We start from the raw sequence: 22,060 nt of genomic DNA on the forward strand, positions 1-22,060 counted from the left end.
CCCCCGCCCCGGTAAACGGTGGCTGTACTGTACTCGTTTAAAATAAATAAAATTGATAAGATTTTTATATTATTTTATGCACATAAATTTTAAGATTTTTGAATTTGGAATCTTGTTTGGATTTATGGGTTTGGATTATGTGAGTCGATTAACAACAGCTCCATGCTACATCAGGCAGTTTTGTATTAGGCCCAACGGCGTCTTTGAGCAACTTTGATCTATATAAAAGCTGTAAGGTCCTATTTGATTGTAAAGGTTGAAAAGACAAATCAATTTTATATAAGTTGGAAAAGAAGAACCTACCAAAATCATAAGAATGTATTTCTACTCAATTGATCAAAAACATGCTTTTTAAGTGTTTGTACCTTGAAATTCAAACTACATTTTTACTTTCGTATCAAACAGTCAAAATAAAAAAACGAATTCTTCGAATGTAACATTTTCCATGGAATTGAAGCCAATCAAACGGACCCTAAGTTGTTGTTCTTAATTCAAACAAAAAATAAGCAATAAAATTAAGTAAATTTCAAAATTTTCCCATAGTAACAAATTATTTTTCGGCTTAATTTTTTTTCAATACATTTCATTCTCTCTCTCTTTCTTTTCTGTCAACTTTTGTATGTCTGTAGTAAGCAAACATTGAATAAAGTCAAGCCCCTATTTGGCTCATTAATTTTAATAAGGCCCGTTTGGAAGTGATTTTGATAATTAATTTTGTGACTATTAGAAGAAAAGTGAGGACAACCTATGAGAGAAGAAGTCAAACTTTACGACTGGAATAGTAAAATAACAGTAAAAAAATCAATTTTTTGGGGTGAAAAATCACTCCCAAACAAGCTCTAAATATTTATCTTTTTTCTTTTAACCACATTCTGCAATAAAATTATATTACACATAAATTCAAAAATTTTCCTTCTTTTTTAACCCCACGTTCTTCAAAAAATCACTATTACAAAATACATTTCTTCTCGAAAACTAATTATAACTGAGCTCGAATAGGGGCTAAATGCGTAATAGCATTTGTTCTAATACTTTTTAGCTGTATTTATTTGTTCTTTTATCTTTTGTTGAAGGTAGAGCAAGCAGTTGTAACAGTACTGGGCTTTTCATGAAGAAACTAATATAAATTCTGTAGTCGATGCAAACAAAAAAATCAAGAGGGCAAATTAGGCCCTTTCATTAAAGCAAAAAATATACACACAACTTTTAAATTGTTAGAAGTGCCACAATATGTGACTTCTTAATAAATGTACTTGAAATTTTAAGTAAAAAAGTAACACAGCGTATCATACAGTGGAACCTTAATTCACATTCAACACAACAAAAAATAAAAGTCAGAACTTAATGATAAAAGGTTTCCATAAGCATCTTTAAGCTTAGTGAAGGGTCTATGGTTGGAAGATGGGAAAGTCTGGTTAAACACCGAATCCGATTGAGTTAGAATTGGAGTTTCAATAGATTTACATTATTCTCCGAAGAGCAAAAGCTCCCCGAATCAAGCTTAACTTGAACACCAGACAAGAAATGACTCGACTTTATTTTGCTCGCGAGAACCAATCCACTACGTGTTTATGCACTTAATTTGCACATAAAGATTGCACCAAGAAATGAAATTTCTTATATAATTGATTGATCGCATTTAAACAGTACCATATGATTCATTACATCTGGTTTCTTATAATTCTGATATGTGTGATACATGGTACAAGTGTAATCTCATGAATAATAAAGTCTGTCATAATTTTGATATAATAACAAACTTAAACATATATGCAAATTAGTAGCAAGCAAAAAATTTATTTCGACTTAAGAAATTTTATCTAAATTGAATGATTCCCAAGACCCTTGTTGGGGTTGAATCACTTGCACTATTCCAGCATATCTTCAATTTAATGCACCATTGCACACCAATGGTCAAGAACAGTGAATATCCCCTGAAGCCAATGGACAGAACACTTGGAAGAAAGACCCAATCTTGAGTGAGATAAATGAAAGTCATTAGTTGTAGCGTGATTATTCCTAAACCCAATGTTCTTGAGGGTATGACATGGGTTACTTGAGCGCCTAGCACTCGACATTGGCTCAAGACTTTTTTCTACTCATGCACAAGTAGGAGGAGTTCATTTTCCACATCCCAAATGACAATTTTTATAAGAATTTTTCATGCACCAACTTTGCTCATTTTTAGCCATAATTTCACTAATATTATTAATTATATGAGAGTCATGGGAGGTTCAATAGTGGTGGTAAGGAGGAGTTAATTTGAATTCAAAAATCACACTACTCCCCATCTATAAGGATTAATCAGAGAGAAACCGCAATTTAAAAAGGGTAATTATATTGCCACTACAAAAATTGTCACTTATATCACAATTTTTTTATTTATTCAAATAACCTTAAATAAAATTACATAAGTGGGTTTTTAATATATTTATCACATAAAATAATTTATTCTTCCACCACAATCATAAAACCTTTAAAAATTTATCTTCTTTCCCAATCTCTCCTCCAGTCCCCACCCTCAAGCGCTCAATCATCGATCCATGGACAGAATTGTCCTTCATTACTTGTTAAGAAGGCCGGAGAGTTTCAGGGTGAGGGAGAAATTAGAGTGAACATCGTAAACTTGACAAAATATTGGGGCTACTCCTCGTCAAGCAACTCTACAACAGGTGAAGAGGGCACTGGGGTAAATTAATTGTCACTACATCCAAAACGAAGTCACTAAAAGTCTAAAACTAAAGTGAAAGGAGAATGTAGAGCTATAGTAATTACTAATGATTTGCATAATATTCATCTGTACATATGGTTTTACACATATATAAGATCTAGCTTCTTCTTCATCTTCAGTTTGAAGCATAAAAACAAAAAGTAATAATTCATATAAGTAGATTAATCAATTATAGTGACCTTGTTGAATTCTCAGCAGCACTTGCCAGACGTCGCATTACATCCACTTGAACTCGAAGAGAGACAATGTAATCTAGGGTTTCTTTAATCAAAGAAATTCCATCCATGTTTTCTCCCCCAGGTACAAGACTTTTAAGCACTTTGGTTCTGTTCTTCACCAATTTCTTTGCGATGGAGCTGGCCTTAACTGCATAGGGTCCCATTTTTCTTGCTTTAATTTGGGTAATATGGCTTCTTCTCCAAATCTTCTTGCTTGCAATTCTATTGCTGCGCGCCATCAATCTACTTGGAGCTTCCTTCTTAATTACTTCCGAATCCGAAAATATCTGTTCAACAAAAAGTTTGTTAGTCTCATTTTTCGAAATGTTGGCTGTTAGCGTGCGACTCCAACGAGTGCTGGCATTTCTGGTGGAAGCAATGGCCAAATCTGCTGATAATTTTATGGCCTTTTTTCTCTCCAAAATGTTCATGTCCTTTTTGAAATTACTGTATATACGGATACCCTTTATCCATTTCTTAAGAAATTCTTGTTTGAGGGAAGTCGAATAGCCCGTTCTACACAGAAAAAAGAAAAGCAGCAATTAAGAACACGAACCATTTATCAATCATGAAACACTTTTTCTTTTCCCTTAATAGGATATAAATCTCATATTACAAATCTCTTACTTACACGCAGAAATAAGAATACTGTTTTATTATTAAACTTGTCAAAGTTTTGCCAGTGAAATCTACGTTCCAGTTCTTATAATTATATAAAATTTAAGCAAAGATTTCCAAAAGTAAAATGGAATTACAGATAACGTACTGCTAGCCAGTTCGTATATACATATATGTATGAATTATGAAATAATACATGAAGACCCGAGTTAAATCTTGAAATAAGATTTAAATAAAAAAAAAAAGGAAAAAATAGCTTCGAATGTAAAATAATGACAGAAAAATAGAAAATATTACAATTAGCACAAATAAATTTCATATTATCACAGTGTATACGAAAGAAAACTCGCATTATACCTTGCTTTCATTGAAACCGAATGGAAAGTAGCCAGATGTAATTATGGACAGAGAGAAATTGCAGTAGAATTATATTTTCTTGGGATCCAAATTGTATCAGTCACCAAGAACTTCACAGAGAGAGAGAGAGGAATGAGAAGGAGAAGAATGTGCATAAAGCCAATTTATTGCAGAAAGAAGGGAGGTGGGGGGCCAGTGAGAGAAAGACATTGCACATGCGGGCACATGGAAGTTAATGGCCCACAATTCAAAACCCTAAACAGATTATTGTAATTTGTGGGGGTGATTATAGACGAATTAGTAGTCCCCTCGAATTCTTGATGCTATGCAAACCTAATATCTGTAACTTATTATGACAGCACACTGCATATCAGACATAAAACTCCCAACTTATCAACTTTCACTTCCTCGTGCAACTTAATTCCTCTGGGATCTATGCATAGGGTACAAAGGACTGTAATAACTGACATGAAATATCCATTATTTTCCATTTTCACTTTTCTGAGTTAATTAATAGATAATTCTCATATACACAAGGTAATTAGTCCAAATTTTTTAATAAAGTTCGAGCCTGGCAGTTCATAAGTAAACTCAAGTAGCTTCAAGGCATGCATGTTTGATATGTTGGATATAAGGAGCTAAGATTACACCGGATTAAGACCACATGTCAAGTAACACATTCTTGGTGTTCGATTGGAATGAAAACATTCTTTTCTTTTTTGAGATAATTGTTATGCCTCTTCTGATGAAATTCCCACGTAGCAATCGGTTAACAAGTCAGCAAGGCCCACACTCCACATCATCCTCTTACTTAGCCGAGATGAGGCCATATGAGGTAGTCGAGATGATACATCACTATTGAAATATTGTTGAAATGATAATGAGAGGTGATTTTGGAATTGAAAGAAGTGATTAACCATGAGAAAAATAAGCAAAAACAAAACGAGAACAAGAACAAGAAACGATGAAGGCTGGAAATGGATTGGGCCCCCGACTTTGTGTTGCAATTACAGTTGCCATTTGTTGAACTGGGCAGCCGCCCAGTACAAAAATTTGACCATTGGCGGTATTAAATTTTTTATTGTTTTGAAGTGTTTCGCACTCTTTCGACTTTATTTTTGCATCCTTTTGTGTATGGTGATTGTAATTCTATATATATAAGTGGCTTTCAGGTTGAAAAATATATCACAAACATCAAATTCATCCATTAACATCCAAAATCAAAGATCAAACCAATTTTTTACAATTTTGTCATTTAATTCCTTTTTCCAAGTTTTGATTGCTTGATTGGTTAAGATTTTTTTACTCCTGCAAACTATTTGCCATTGAAACCTTCAAGCACTTACCCCGATGACGGCAAATATCGTTTGAGGACAACGATTCGTAATCATATTCAAACCTTCCATTTTGGCTTCTTCTTTTTTTCCCCATCAATTTTGTTCAACAACTACCCTAGCCATGTAGAACCGACCTCCATGACCTAGCGAGATGCTATGCTTGCTGGAAGAGAGAGCCGCCTCAATACACCTATATATTGACCGATTTGATTATCGGAGTACACACGATTGCCTCCCCCGCCGTTGAAGAAAGCTACGTGTGCCTTATGATTTATCCAAAGGTACGGGAGTAAGACTTACGTGGACGTGAGAGGTGTCGAAATTTGTTTATCACGACACCCTTACAAAAATCAAGGCGAACAATAATCACAGATATTTCGCAATGTAAAATAACTAGCTAATGACAAAAGCTTATAATAGTTGAGTGGGATTATATATACTAAATTGATAGTTTTGTCTTCTAGTAAAAAACAGTTCTTGAATCTTGAGTAGGGATGTACTAAAATAATAATAATAATTAAGTAGAAAATTGGTTTAAAATTCTTTAAATTTTAATAGAAGAATTAAATAAGTTAAATTCGAACAAATTTTGAAATTTTAATGTAACAAATTTTCAAACATATATAGCTAGATTATACTACATGTTTCAATATAGTGTTTAAATTCCCAAGTCGGATGTAGCCTTTGGTTTGACAAAATACATCGACATGTATATTATTAAGTAGTATTAAACATAGTTGAACAGTATTAAAAATGAAATATATTAAAATTGTTATAAAAGTGAAGAAAAAGGTAGAGAACGGAGAGAAGTCAATGGACTTGTGTGTCTTATTAAGAACCAAAACTCTGTATTTATAGTGTAGAATTAGGGATACAATAGTAATAAATTCTAGGGCTGCAGGGATATAATTGTCATTCACCTTTAAACTCTAATAAACTTACCTTTTACAACAAAAAAATTATTTATCGTAAACATGTAATCTTATTTGATAGTGTGCATGTACCAAACATCCGAAGAGGAATTAAGGAGACAAAGTTGGATGAATGAATTATTCAGATTCTTTTTCATTTTTTCTGCAACCTTGAGTTAGGGCTTAGGGTTCTAAAAAAAGGCAACTAGTCAGGAGTTACCTAAACATGATTATTGGTTCCCTTAATGAGATTGGATAATTCTACATGTTTAAATAAATGAGTGCGGCAAATCAGGGAAAATTGGTGATTTTGGAAAAGGGAGAATTGGCAGGATCCGGAAAATATGGTGAAGAAGGGAAAGGAAAAATGGGTCCCATAAGAAGAAATATTCTTGGGGCATAGATTTTGGCTTTGGCAAGAAAGAGAAGTGCCCTCACATGGTATCCACATGGAGTTTTTAAAGCCATTGGCATTGTCGCTTGTGATTTATAGCTTTCTCAGTGTACTGATTTTCAATTATCAATCACATCCCCGGCCTGCTTCCTGGCTTACATGAAAAGATTGTGCATTGTCATTCACTTAGCAAAGTAAGATGGGGACAAAGGTTATAATGGATCTTATTTTTAGTGGACATGCTAATTTCAAAGCTTAAATCCTATTTACTTTTAAGTAATTTTGGAAAAGTTATTTATTTTCAACTTATTGATTTGCTTGTTAGCTAGTAAAAATGGTTGTGATGAAATGTTTTAAGCTTAACAAAATATGCTCAAAGATCATTATCTTAATAAGTTTTAGAGTTTAGCATGGTAGAGAAAACTATTCATAGTCTTTTTTATCAAGGTGAGAAATTAGGAATGAATTATTATTTTTATTTTGGCAAAACTTTTTTGAAGAGAAAAAAGAATTAATGGGTTTCCAATATATATGAAAAGAGAATCGAATAAATCTTGATATATTATCTCAACAAATTTAATTTATGTCGAACTACCTTACTTAAAAGCTTACCGTGTTAAATTGATAAACATTCACTATTCTATTTCTAGTTTTTAACATATTCTTATGTGCATGCACGTCAACTATACAAAGTTACATTACTTTATTTAAATACTTATAGTCTTAAAATGAAAATACGTTTATTTATTTAAAAATTAATCTTCGACAATTAGTTATTTTTTCATTCTACAACTCTTTTTGCTCAATAATGTCTCTATTTCTTATTTTTGGCTCTTTCCTCTCTTGATTTCTTCTTATCACTTGACATTTTGATAGTTGATACACATACAAATCATGATTATGACTAAACCAATTGTACGGATAAATATATCCAGCCTCCCATTGGACATGACTGTGGTACCCTCATGCTTCTGGAATTACTCGATAAATAAAATGATTAAATTGACCATATTCTTATCTAACATCATATTAAATCACAGTTAAAAAAGATAAAAAGTGAAAAAAGGAAGAATTATATTCCACTTGCAAATAGCTTGAAAATCACATTCCTATGGGAGCAGAAACCTTATCCCACATGGTGACAGATAAGGGATAGGGACCAGACAGTTGAGCAAACGGGTGAACCCCCGATATTTACGGCTATCCTCACAAATTATTCATTTTCAGGTACTCTAAATCTGATCCAACAATTGATGCAATGTACGAAGATTGGAACTTATGACTCAACATGGTATGCAGATTATGTGCATGTCTAGTAGACACTACTTGATCTTCTTAGACCTTAGTCCACACATGACATGTCATGCATCATACTTGATTCGTTTTTTTGTGTGTGTAGATATTATTAAGTTTCGTTTTACAGTGTTTTGTTATATATTGATATTGTTAAGATTAAATTAAACTTATGTACTTGTTTGATAGGAATTTTGATAATTGATTTTTTGACTGTTAGAAAAAATATGGGTTCTACTTGTGAGAGAAAAATTCAAACATGACGACTGAAATAGTGAAATAATGGTCAAAAATTGATTTTAATTGACTTAAAATCTGTACCAAACAAGCACTATATTTATATATATAAAAGAATCACTTTGTTGACTTCTAAATGATGATCAGCAAATTCCTCTTAATTAGTTCACTATTCTATTGCTCAATAGGAAGCAAGAGTAGAAATAACTATTTGGGAGTAAACCATTTCAAATTTCGCATAATCTTCTTCATCGCATACTTGTTGATCTATAGATTTCCATTTAGGCATTGGAGATAAAATGATCCTTTGATTTAATGACTTCTATCTAATTCCGTTATCTTGTTCGCATTCTATTCACCAGTTTAATCCTTACATTTTTGCTCAATTTAAAGTCACTTATGAGGTTTCTTCCTTATGAGTGCTTTTTAGCTCATTTTGAGTCCAGGCGTGTTTTTGAGCTCTTAAAGAGTGTTCGCTTGGATGAATAATTCATACATAACACGCTTCTCGTTATAATTTTTCTTATTCATTTTCGAAATGGATAGGCATTTATTTAGGCTATGATTGTTCGTGTTGAGTGGAGGGACGGGAGGGAAGTGGATAAAGTATACTTTTCTCCTTTACCTTGGTCGAAACTGTAAAAAGGAAAAGAAGTCTAAGAGAGAAATTATTTATCAAGATGCCAAATTGTGCAGGGGTTAATCTGACCTATTGTACTATTTGAAATGACATTTAAAATTAATACAATAACAATTATAGATTAATATACTAAAAAGATAAAATGATTGTTTGAGAAGGTAATATTCACCAATATTTACAAATATCCTCAAATTTATTTCTTCTCCAGCAAAGGTAGCTTTACCACCTGCATCTGTTGATCATCGGTGATCAATATCGACACCTCGAGTTTATCTGTGAGCGTATTTGTTTGGATTTCTATATTCTATAAATTTTAATATTTAAAATGTTTGGAGATGGATGAAATGGTAGACATGAACTTTCTTTAATAGTTTAAGTTGTTAGATTAATTGATTAATCACCACCGAACAAATGTAGTCTCGTTGCCATTTTTTTATATGAAGAACTTGTATATGTGTTGAACCTTTTTAATGAAAAATATAATTTGATTCTTACATTAGAGGACATGTTGAAGATATTTAAAATGAGTACTAGCTTTTTTATTTAGAAGATCGGCGCTCAAGAAAACAAAAATAAATCAATTGATGCAGTAAAACCTATAGAATTTTTATTTTATTCATTCCAAAACCTATCACTACAACCCAGAATAATTTTTAGACCACTATTAAATAATCCTATGCACTTATAAAATATTGCTTTGTTTTCTTTGTTTAAGTCCTGGACTGTGTTATCTCTCACAATTTAACTTCTAATTGTTTAACATAGTATCAAAACTGTCAAATTTTAGAAAAATAAATTCCATCTTTATATGATAGAATATACTAAAAATTAAATTAAAATATATAAATTTATTATCTCTTTAAAGTTAACTTATACTTTATAATGCAATTGATTTAACACAAAATATTAGATTAATATTTTAAGAAAAATGGCAAAGGCAAGTACATTTGGATTCAAATATCATATAGTTCAAAACTTGAAATAGACTTAGCCTCTGTTGTCAATCTTAAATTGTTTGCTACAGGATTATTCTCCGCCACACATTCACACGGTAAAATATCTACACACAAATAAGTAAAATTTCCTTACTTTTTAACCACACATTCTCCAAAAAATACTATTCAAAACTCTTTAATTTTCAAATAATTGGTGACATACAGGGCCTTAATAATACATATTGCAAACTACGGTTCAGAGTGTATTAAGTGCCCATTTAGCATGGCTTTTGAGAAATCAAAGGGAGCTTTTGAGATTAAAAGTTATTTTTGATATGTTTGACTAATTTTATGAGAATGTTGCTTCTAGGTAAAGGGCTTTAGAAGGAGCCAATTTAAGGTAGTTTTCTCTAAAAGCACTTTTCGAATAGAAAACACTTTTAACAATTAGTTTTCAAACAAAAATTAAGTTAGCTACCTCAAACTCTTTTACAATAAGCAAAAATAAAAGTAAGAGTCATGTCAAATGGATCCTAAATACATTATATAAATATTTAATGGAAACATAGACTAGTGCTAAGCACCGTGAATTTTAATAACATTATTGTAGTATTAAATAGGCCGAAATTAATGCAATAAAGGGGTATGTTGATGGGATGATCCACATGTACAAGGATAGTCTGTCTAGCGCATGCTTGTACACGCACGAAAGCATTTAAGAATATGAGAATTCTAATGGTTACATGATATCGAAAGGGTACATGTGCACACATGGATGGGCCATGTAAATGTCCCAACAAAGTTAAACAGTGTTCAAGAGCCTTCAATCATTAGGTTACCCCTATTGCCCAACTCTTTCATTTAGGTCCATTTCCAATGTTTAGAACAAGCCCCTTTCTTGGTCATATATATATAATAAACATTCGTTTTAATTTTATGTTCATGTTTTTTGATCTAATTAAGTATTTTGTGTAATAGCGAAGTGAAAAGAAATATAAATCTCGACTGGAGTAAGTTCGAAAGTTGATTAATATATTATGTTGAAAATTTGCTATAGTACTAAGCATTCAACTGTCTTCTGGTTTTGTTAAAATAATACTAACCTCAAATAGAAAGTCAAATAAACTGATTTAGGTGGCAATACGGTCCACAACTTCATTGGCCAGAGGATTTAGAATGCATTTTGATTCATTGGACGATCAATTCATCTAATATAGCTCCTGTTTGGCCCCCATTACAGGGAAAATTTAATGTATAGAATAGTGTTTTTTGAAAAATGAGTGGTTGAAAAAGAAAGAAATTTTTTTGAATTACGTGTAATATTATTTTATGAAAGATTGTGTAGTTGAAAATAGGAGAGAGAAAAAGTAGAATGTAATGTAATGTAATTTAATGAAAATCAAACAAGGGCATAATATATAAAATGCAACTTTGAATAATGCTATCTAGCATTAGTCTTGATAGAAGAATACAATAAGTCAAATTAGGTGGGTTTCGCGTTCTAACAACTATTATTCCTAAATAAAGTATACGAATATAATAAATACGTACCGTCCAAAATAATCTTTTCAAAAGAATTGGGGTGGAACAAGAAGATGCATTAAATTAACCACTAGTGCTAAATAATAATAAATAAAATGAGATAGTTCAACATTCTTGATCATTTTCTATTAACAATTCAGTACAGTGGAAATGCTGGGAAGATTCAGTGTCGGTCAGATAAATTTTGAATTTGTTTTTCAATGATCAAGAATTTCTATATAAAATGGACGTTAAGAAAGAACTTTAATGAGGAAGAACCGAAACCAGTCGTCTGCTTTACCAAAAGCAAGATAAGATGTTGAAATTAATCTTTATTGTCTGGACTATATGAATTCAGAAATAATACTTTGACTTGTTTTTGTCGAAACAAAGGGAATAATACTTTTGATTAGCTAGCTATTGTCGTACATCCAATGCATCACCTCATTTCAGAGATGTCACGATAAGCTAGGATTTTGAAATCTGAAAATCTAATCGTCTATCAATTCAAATGACATTTGACTTGGTGGGGATAATTCTAGCAGGCAATATTCATATTCAGATCTCTAGTGATGAATAGTTAGTATTTATTAAGTTGTGAAACCTAATTACTTTCGTTCAGCGGAGTCTATAAATAGACATTTCTTGCTTAAGTTTTGAATAATTATTATATAAAGATAAATATGTTAAAGCAAATAGGGTGTGTAGTTTTTGCTTGTAAACTTCTTTTCATTATAACAAAAAAAAAACTGTAGCAACGAAAAAAGACATGATCTCATATTGAGATGAACATCTGTAAAATTTACGAATTCTTTTGTGTCTATTTTTTTTTACGAATTAATTATTCCCGATGAAATAGAATTGGAGTTTCTAATCCTCAACAGTTAGAGTAAAATGAAATAGAAAATAATTTATTAAAAGTAAGCTAGCGTAAGATTGACATCGTTATTTGTCAGGATGAGATTCACGTGATCTTCTTACAAGTAAACTATGCACGTTTTCTCCGGTGATTTTATACTTCATTAAGTTTAGGTCAATTCGGAAGACATGTCTATGTACATGAATGATGGACAATTATTTCGAATGGCATAATATTATTCAAGTTGATTTAATAAAGAAATATCAAATAAGTAAATTGGTAAATTGGTAAATAGGACAAATTATTTTTTCCAGAGAACTGAGCTATTTTGATCCAACATGACATTTATTAATTGGTATTTCAATTCATTTTTTATCACATATATCATAAAACTCACACTTTTATCAATTTTGTAACTTCTCCTTTCATCTAATTTTATTAAAATATGATAAAACTTTTATCAAAATTTTTATTAAACAACCCCTTCGATTATTATTGCTTCGATTATTATTGCTCGATTAGAAGATTAGAAGATTTCTCATCTAGAAATCTATAATGCATCTTACATATGACTGCAGATGATGCATGCACATATGGTGCATGCCACAAAACATGGTAAAATGTCGGGATTTATACTATTTGGATCTCTGTCTTTATTCAATAATGTGTATAACACTTGCAGACTTTGTAATAAATCCTTGTCCAATGCATCATATTACTTTATGCTTGAGACATCATGGAAGACAATGTCTGTTTTCCCATAGTTCGAGTCAAGTGCATATTTAGTACACAGTAATGAATATAATTACTAGTGTAATAAAAAATTATGTTATACGTCAAAAATATTTTCTTTTCCGTCCCCCATTCCTTGCAAGCCTTTGGCTAGGAAAATACAACCAGTGTCACAACCAAACCCACTCGTACACATGGTACGTTGTTTCAATCGACGCACATGCGTCTCTTAAATTCTCGAAGAGTCATTTCGCCTTTCTCACACGAATGATGGAGCTGTATCTATAACGGTCTGATTGCTATTCTGGAGTACGAAGTATGACCCGTGCCAATTGATAAATAACGATAACAATGAGTTGCCAATGACTCATGCGTAGGATAAGCATAATTCTTTCATGACACCATTTTTCCTCTTGATCCGTAAGCAACCATTTTTTTTATTATGACAAAAGTGTACGCTACAAGTGCATAATTCTGAGGCATGAAAGGAAAAATGAGCCAAAAATAAAATGTGAAGTGCAAGAAAAATGAAAGCAGGCTGTGCAATGTTTCATCAATAAAATACTTTGTCCAATATATCTGAAACCATAAGTGTAAACTACTCTGTACAAAAGCAGAAGACATTAAGAAAACACGAAGGAAAGAAATGAATAATGCTATGCAACAAGCAGTTCGCATGGAAGTCGGTCATTACCATCTTTTGTTGAGACTTGTTGTTCAAAATCAACAAATAATGTGTATGGAATAAAAAAAGATGGAAGTTGGCATGAAAAATCAAAGCATGGCCGCAAGTACAAACCATGCGACCATATGGTGTATTTAGCCATGCTGTCGCATGGCCATATACCGAGACCAAAAAGTCTTAGCTTGAATAAACAGGATCTATACATCTCGATCAGAAAAGAATCAAGAGACCCTGCGATCACATGAATTTGTACCACAAAAATCTGACCGTTGAAGGTCGATTTTTGGCCATTGCAAGTTTGAATTTCGTGACTTTTCTTGCATGTTTTGGCTCCTATCATGGCACTTATATAGAGGAGCCATGTTCAAGGGTAAAAAATAAGAAAAACACACGATATTCATTCCAATTCAACAATCAAATATCAAACTCTTGCTCTTCATTCATATTCATTCATTGTGTTCTTGAATTTTTGGAGGATTTTACTTTGTACTTTAGTAAAATCATTTACAATGTTTGTTGTAATCCTTTAAACCATTTGTTGGAATATCCTTAAGCATCTCATAAACTCCGGAGAAGAGGCAAATAACGTTTGAAGACTGGGATTCATATTTTCTTCATCCCGTTGCTGCGATTCTTGTCCCATTCCTTTTGTCTTTCCTTCTTCCCTCCGTTATTTCCAACAATCTCAAATGTTATTTGACAATGGAGAGAAAGACAACAATGGCAATAATCAAACTCATGAACCAAGACTTAGTGCGATTGGATCAATTCGATGGCACGAACTTCACGCGATGGCAAGACAAGTTGAAGTTTCTCCTTACTGCATTGAAGATCTTTTACATTCTCGATCTGAATTTGACACTGTTAGCAGAACCCACAAATGGAAAAACCGAAGCAATCAAGGTAGAAATGCCAAGAAGACGAATTAATTTGCCGCGGTCATATACTCAATGCGCTGTCAGATCACTTATATGATTTATACACCAACACCTCTTTGGCGAAAGAAATCTAGAATGCATTGGAAAGTAAGTACAAAGCAAAAGAGGAATGTAACAAGAAATTTCTATTTTAACACTTATGCACCGGTAGCTAGAATAACATCGATTAAGATATTAATCGCTTTAGCTTCGATGCATGACTTGCATGTTCATCAAATTGATGTCAAGACGACATTCTTGAATGGGAATCTAAATGAGGAGATCTATATTGAACAACCTAAAGGGTTTGTTCTACCTGAAAACGAACATAAGGTGTGCAAGTTGGTAAAATTGTTATACAGTCTGAAGCATGCACCTAAGAAATGGCGTGAAAATTTTGACTTAGCAATTATATCATTCGATTTTAAACAAAGTAGCATAGACAGATGCTTATATTCTAGAGTATATGGTAATTATATGACATTTATATGCTTATATGTTGAAGACATGTTGATTATAAGTAATCACATAGACGGTATAGAAAAAATGAAGAGGTTTCTGTCTTCCACATTCAAAAAGAAGGACATCGGATAGGTAGATACAATTTTAGGTATCAAAGTCACAAAGACTAGTAAGGGTTACCATCTTAATCAATCATATTATATTGAGAATATAATAAATAAGTTCTGACATTTGAATATAAATAATGTAGTATCCCGATTGATCCAAGTTGAAAACTTGTAAAGAATGATAGAAAGGCGATCGTTCAACTTGAATATTCTAGTGTTATAGGGAGTCCTATGTATGCAGTTCAATGCACAAAGCTGGATATAGCCTATGCAATTAGTAAACTTAGTAGATTTACTAGCAATCCAGCCAATGATCATTGGAAGGCCATTGGAGAGTTCTTAGATACTTAAAGAAAATAAAAAACTTTGGCCTGCAATATACTAAGTTCCCGACGATATTGGAAGGGTTCATCAATGTTAGTTGAATTTATAGTTCGGGTAAAAGTAAATCTACCTCGAGTTAGATGTCCACTCTTGGAGGAGGTGCTGTTTCATGGAATCAAAGAAATAAACATGTATAATACACTCAATCATGGAATCTGAATTTGTAGCACTATCGAAAACTGGAAAAGAGGTTGAGTGGCTTAAGGATCTCTTTTACGAAATACCTTTGGGATCGAAGAATATCTCTTTAATACCTATTGTGTGTGATAGTCAAGCCATTTTAGCAAAAGCAAATAATAGAAAGTCTAGATATATGAGTCTTAGACATGACTTAAATTAATGAAAAATGGAATAATCTCCCTAAATTACATAAAGTCAATTGAGAATTTAGTGGATCCTTTAACTAAATCTCTAAATAGAGATTTAGTGATGTCTACTTCAAGATGATGGGGTTGAAACTCTTTAACTAAAAATGTCCATCGATGACAACAACCTTACCTATCACTACTCAAAATGTAATCCACGAGTTCAAAGAATAACAACGAGTCATTTGATATATGGATAGTTGCAGCATTATTCAAATTCGCAGTGACCATATCCTAGTTAAAATCATGCTAGTTGTTACTAAAGTGGGGATTGAGCTTTAAGCTCTTAATAAAGTTCAGTGATAAAACATAAGTACATCTAAAAGTAACAAATGTACTAGACGAATTTCACCTAGACAAAAACTATAGGTGGTGCCGCCTCAATTAAGAGTTGGAGTTTCTCTCTTAAAAGTTTGTTGAAAAGAATAAGCACAATGTCATAATAGTGCTAAGCGAGTTATGAGAAATTTGATAACACGTGGTACTCGTGTGTGTGTTCTTACTGGTATTGTCACATAGAATAACTGGTTCAAAGTTTCATGCTACCTTTGATTTTGATTTTACCTTGTATGAATTACACTATAGTTAGATTCAAATCGAAAGATATCTAGTCCTTATATATGAGTATCGTATAATTTGGATATGAGACATTGCCAATCTTGAACAAGTTGGGGATTGTTGAGATTTGCTGTTCAAAATCAACAAATAATGTGTATGGAATAGGAAGTTGGCATGAAAAATCAAAGCATGGCAGCAAGTACAAACCATGTGACCGCATGGTGTATTTAGCCATGCGGTTGCATGGCCATATACCAAGGCCAAAAGTCCTCGGATTGTATAAGCTCTTAATAAAGTTCAGTGATAAAACATAAGTACCTCTAAAAGTAACAAATGTACTGGAAGAATTTCACCTAGAAAAACTATAGGTGGTGCCTCCTCAATTGAGAGTTGAAGTTTTTCTCTTAAAAGTTTGTTGAAAAGAATAAGCACAATATCATGATAGCGCTAAGCGAGTTATGAGAAATTTGATAACACGTGGTACTCGTGTGTGTGTGTGTTATTACTGGTATTGTCACATAAAATAACTGGTTCAAAATTTCATGCAACCTTTGATTTCGATTTTACCTTGAATGAATTACAATATAGTTAGATTCAAATCGAAAGATGTCTAGTCTTTATGTATGAGTATCGTATACTTTGGATATGAGACATTGCTAATTTTGAACAAGTAGGGGATTGTTGAAATTTATTGTTCAAAATCAACAAATAATGTGTATGGAATAAAAAAGATAGAAATTGGCATGAAAAATCAAAGCATGGCCGCAAGTACAAACCATCTGACCGCGTGGTGTATTTAGCCATGCGGTTGCATGACTATATACCGAGGCCAAAAGACCTCGACTTGTATAAGTTCTTAATAAAGTTCAGTGATAAAACACAAGTATCTCTAAAAGTAACAAATGTACTGGAAGAATTTCACCTAAACAAACTATAGGTGGTGCCGCCTCAATTAAGAGTTGGAAATTCTCTCTTAAAAGTTTGTTGAAAAGAATAATAACAAGGTCATAATAGCGCTAAGCGAGTTATGAGAAATTTGAGAACACGTGGTATTCGTGTGTGTGTTCTAACTGGTATTGTCACATAGAATAACTAGTTCAAAGTTTCATGCTATCTTTGATTTTGATTTTACCTTGAATGAATTACAATATAGTTATATTCAAATCGGAAGATATCTAGTCTTTATGTATGAGTATCGTATACTTTGGATATGAGACATTGCTAATTTTGAACAAGTGGGGGATTGTTGAGATTTGTTGTTCAAAATCAACAAATAGAAAGAATTACAGGAGAAGGGTTTGGTCAATGTACCAAACCTGTTGCATAACATGTATTATATAGAAGCTGTTGAGACATATAATTGGTAGTCTAATCTATGCATCGAAGGATAAATAAAAAAGAAAAGATATCAATCAACTACAGGAATAATGCTGGAATTTCTATCTTGGCTTATCAATCACAACACAATTAGTGTGATTTGCATAATTAAGGGGATATGATTTGTCTGGCTTAACACCCCCCTCAAACGAATGGGGAGATCACAAACCATGAGTTTGTCTCTTAGGAACTGGAACCGAGAGAAGGACAGGCCCTTTGTGAAAATATACGCAACCTGATCTATTGTAGGGATATAATGAGTACAGACATCCTTGTTCAATATCTTTACTAGAATAAAATGAAAATCCACCTCGATGTGTTTAGTGCGAGCATGATAAACTAGATTGGCAGCAAGGGCAATTGCACTTTGATTGTCACACCAAATGACATGAGGGAAGAGAAGAGGCACATGAAGGTCTTTAAGGAGCATTCGAAGCTAATAGAGTTCCGCAACAACCATAGCCAAAGCCCTGTATTGAGATTCAGTACTGGAGCGAGAAACCACACCTTGCTTCTTTGCACACCATGATATCAAACACGGACCCAAAAATATTCCGTAGCCAGCAGTTGATCGTCTGTCGCTAGGATCTCCCACCCAGTCAGAATCACAGTAGGCATGAAGTTTTAGGGAACCTTTGTAGAAATATAGGCCATGATCTATAGTACCCTTGAGATAGCGCAAGACTCTTTTGGCTGACTTCCAATGAAAAGTAGTGGGAGAGTGCAGATGTTGACATAATTGATTCACGGAGTATGCAATCTCAGGTCAAGTTAAAGTACAATATTGGAGTGCACTAACCAATTGCCTGTAACCATTAATATCCTCAACGGGCTCATTGTCTATTGTAGATAATTTTCCTCCTGAGACATATGGAGCTGGGTAGGGCTTCACACCAACCATCCTGAAGCGATAAAGAATATTAAGTATATATTTACTTTGACATAAATGAAGTCCCTGAGTATCCCTTGAGGCTTCGACTCCCAAGAAGTAGCCAAGCTCACCAAGAGCTTTCAAAGCAAATTCTTGCTTAAGCTGAGTAACGAGATGTTGTATAGATGTAGAGCATGAGCCGGTGATGAGGAGATTATCAACATCTATCAACACAAAAATATGTACATCACCATGATGAAAGGTGAATAAGGAGGTATCAACGGGGGAACCCATGAAGCCAAAATCAAGCAAGCTATTTGATAGGCGAAGGAATCACGCTCTAGGTGCCTGTTTAAGGCCATAGAGAGCCTTTTTAAGGTGACAAACATGATCAGGAAACTGTAAATTGACAAATCCTCTTGGTTGGTCAATGTATACTTGCTCTTCAAGCTTTCCATGTAAGAAAGCATTTGAGACATCATACTGTAAGATAGGCCAGTAAAAAAATAGATAGAGCTAAAATAACCCTCACTGTTGCAGGTTTAATTACCGGACTAAAGGTCTCAGTAAAATCAACACCATTAATCTGTTGGAATCCCTTTGCCACCAGTCTAGCCTTAGAGCGATCCACACTTCCATCAGCCTTCTGTTTGATTTTGTATACTCATTTAGTGTGAATAATGGTGTGATCATAAGGACGAGGGATAAGATCCCAAGTATCATTGGCAATGAGTGCATCATATTCTTGTTGCATTGCCTGTTGCCATTTCTGTGATAAAATAGCTTGAGAAAAAGTGTTAGGTTCAACAGATTTAAACACACTGGTATACGCACAAAGTGGATGCTTGGTGGCATAGAAGAGATGGAAATCTGGAAATTGTTTGGGACGGAGAGATCCAGTTCTAGACCGAGTGATCATATGATGGTCAGAGAGGTTAGAATTTGCTGAGGATGAAGAACTAGTAGTGCTCGACAAAGAAGTGTTTGTCTCTGGTAAAGTTTACAGGTCAGTAGTTGGTCGAGATGATTGAGTTTCATCACGGATACATGGAGAGTTTTGCTCATAGGATAAGGATTGGCTTTCTGGTGAAGTTGGCAGGTCATTAGGTGGTCGGTAGGACTGAATATTGTCAGGGACAAATGGGGAGTTTTGCTCAGAAGATAAAGGCTGGCTTTCTGATGTTGATACAGGTGAAGGATCAAATTGCAATTGGGCATAAAAGGGAGTGAGATCAAATGACATACCGGTTCGAGAAACATCTGATACTATAGGAAGAGGAGATGAAGGCCATACCCTTGCTGGAAATGTATGCTCGTCAAAGGTAACACTGCGGGAGATATATATCTTATGAGTAATTGGATCAAGGCAACGATATCCATGATGATGTGAATAGTAGCCAAGGAACACGCATTGTTTGCTACAGAATGTAAGTTTATGAGGTGTGTAAGGTCTTAACAGAGGATAACAAGCACAACCAAATGTTCTTAAGAAAGAATAGTTAGGTTTTTGAGCAAACAACTTAAAATAAGGAGATATATTATCTAAGACTGGTGTAGGAGTTCGATTTATTAGATAAATTGCAGTAGTAAATGCATCAATCCTAAACCTTGTAGGTAAATGTGATTGAGCTAATAAAGAGAGTCCAACTTCCATAATATGTCTATGTTTCCTCTTAGCTAAACCATTTTGCTGAGAAGTGTGTGGGCATGAAAGGCGTTGATGAAAGCCACATTTACGAAGGAAGTCTTGAAATTGATTCGATAGGTATTCACCACCATTATCATATTGAAGTTGTTTGATCGTGTTTGAGAAACGATTTTCAACTAAGGCTTTAAAATGCACAAATGATGAAAAGACTTCAAATTTATTACGAAGTGGATAAACCCATGTAAAACGAGAGAAGTCATCTACAAACAAAACATAATATCTATGACCTTCACGAGACATAACTGGTGAAACCCAAACATCTGAATGGACAAGTTCTAAAGGACATAAAGTAACTTGAAAAGACTCGCCAAACGATAATTGTTTGGATTTTCCTAATAAACAAGATTGACAAATTGAATTAAAATTAAAGGACCCAAAATAGGCAAATTAAATGATTTGATTAATCTTTTTGTTATTTGTAAAGACGGATGTCCAAAACGTGCATGCCACACATCAAGGGTAGTGCGAACACCAATAAGAGCAACATTTGATCGAGTCTTATGAATTGATTTTAGATCAACTTGGATAGGGTATAGCCCTCCTTCACTCTCTCCTATTAGCAATGTTTTTCCCGTGTGGTTGTCCTTGACAAAGTAATGAGAATCAGTTATAATAAAGAAGCAATTGTTGTCAATACACAACTTATTTATCGACAAAAGGTTGGCTGCAGCTTGTGGACAGTGGAGAACATTTTTTAATTGAAGTGTAGATTTAGGTGTATGTAAGGAGAGTTTACCAGTATGTTTAATTTGCAAACCATTATCATTTCCCATTGCTACTTTGTCATCTCCTTGATATGGCTCAGTTAGATGAAGATTACCGATATCTGAAGTAACATGCTGGTTTGCGCCACTGTCAACATACCATGTGTTGTCACCGTGGAAGGAGTTGGAGTGTGCAACCATCGCTGCCAACTGTTGGGGTGGATGTCGCCCTTGATAGTTGTAATCATAGCGATGGAAACAATCCAATCCATGTGATTTTTCTTGCCACAAATTTGACAGGCATAGGGATCAAAGCTTGGATCATTAGCCTAGGCAGGTACTTGGACACCATTGTTTGGGACAACATTGCTTCCAGTGTGATCAGGTTTTTGTGTAGGAATTGGAGTAAGATTGGTGCGCTGTGGTGGCTGCCATTGGCAGTTGTTCCATTTTCCATTCTTTCCTCCACTGAGTTTATTTGCAACTATAGCAAAGTTTTTATGGTCAACTTGCACACTTCGCTGTTGAGTTTCAAGAAGGACCTCAAAATCAAAAAGCTCAGATTGAAAGTCAGTGAGGGATAGAGACTTCTCACATTGTGCAAAATAGCAGTTAGAGATAAAAGGTGTGTAGGCAATGCTAAGATCTCCAAGAATGTGGAAGATTAAATCTTCATCTTCAATCAGCCTGCCTACAGCCTCCAATTGATCTACAATATTTTTTGCACTTTTAACAAATTCCGAGCAGTTTTTACTCCTTGTTGCATGCTTTGAAGTTGGCGTTTCAATTGATTAACATTAGAGGTTGAGGGAGACGCAAAGCGATTTGCTAGAGCAAGCCATGCTAGTCGAGCGACCCTCATGCCATAGACCATAGAGAGAACCTTCTCTGAGATTGTAGACTTCATCCAAACCAAGACAATTTTATTTTTTTATGCCATAGGATGAAGTCAGGACTAGTTTCACGAGTATTTTTACCTGGAATATGAGATAAAAACTCTTCTGGGCACGGTTCAATACCATCCACGAAGCCAAGAAGATCATGAATACTAAGAGCACCTTCAATTTGAGAGGACCAGTTCAAGTAAGAGGCAGGTCCCTCGAGTCTCACAGAAACAAACTGTACTAGGTTGTTTGGTG

General features: G+C 33.8%; 2 protein-coding genes across 3 annotated transcripts; both read right to left on the reverse strand.

The window, feature by feature from the left end:
- Positions 1–1,608: 1,608 nt before the first annotated feature.
- On the reverse strand, positions 1,609–4,074 carry LOC111383288 (transcription factor IBH1-like 1). Of its 2 annotated transcripts, none has more exons than XM_023007366.1 (3): positions 3,925–4,074; positions 2,911–3,465; positions 1,609–1,974 (listed from the first exon to the last, which is right to left on the reverse strand). In XM_023007366.1, the coding sequence occupies exons 1-3, from the start codon at positions 3,933–3,935 to the stop codon at positions 1,890–1,892; spliced, it is 651 nt and encodes a 216-aa protein (XP_022863134.1). In that variant the 5' UTR covers positions 3,936–4,074; the 3' UTR covers positions 1,609–1,889. The 2 variants fall into 2 exon arrangements, with proteins under 2 accessions (XP_022863134.1, XP_022863135.1); XM_023007367.1 differs by lacking the exon at positions 1,609–1,974 and adding an exon at positions 2,446–2,663.
- A 14,000-nt stretch (positions 4,075–18,074) lies between these two features.
- On the reverse strand, positions 18,075–18,803 carry LOC111383281 (uncharacterized mitochondrial protein AtMg00810-like). The gene is made up of 2 exons (XM_023007357.1): positions 18,438–18,803; positions 18,075–18,335 (listed from the first exon to the last, which is right to left on the reverse strand). Exons 1-2 carry the CDS (start codon positions 18,801–18,803, stop codon positions 18,075–18,077), a joined length of 627 nt encoding a protein of 208 aa, XP_022863125.1.
- Positions 18,804–22,060: the final 3,257 nt, after the last annotated feature.

This window comes from Olea europaea, unplaced genomic scaffold (genome assembly GCF_002742605.1).
Source record: "Olea europaea var. sylvestris unplaced genomic scaffold, O_europaea_v1 scaffold2654, whole genome shotgun sequence".
Classification (NCBI taxonomy): domain Eukaryota; kingdom Viridiplantae; phylum Streptophyta; class Magnoliopsida; order Lamiales; family Oleaceae; genus Olea; species Olea europaea.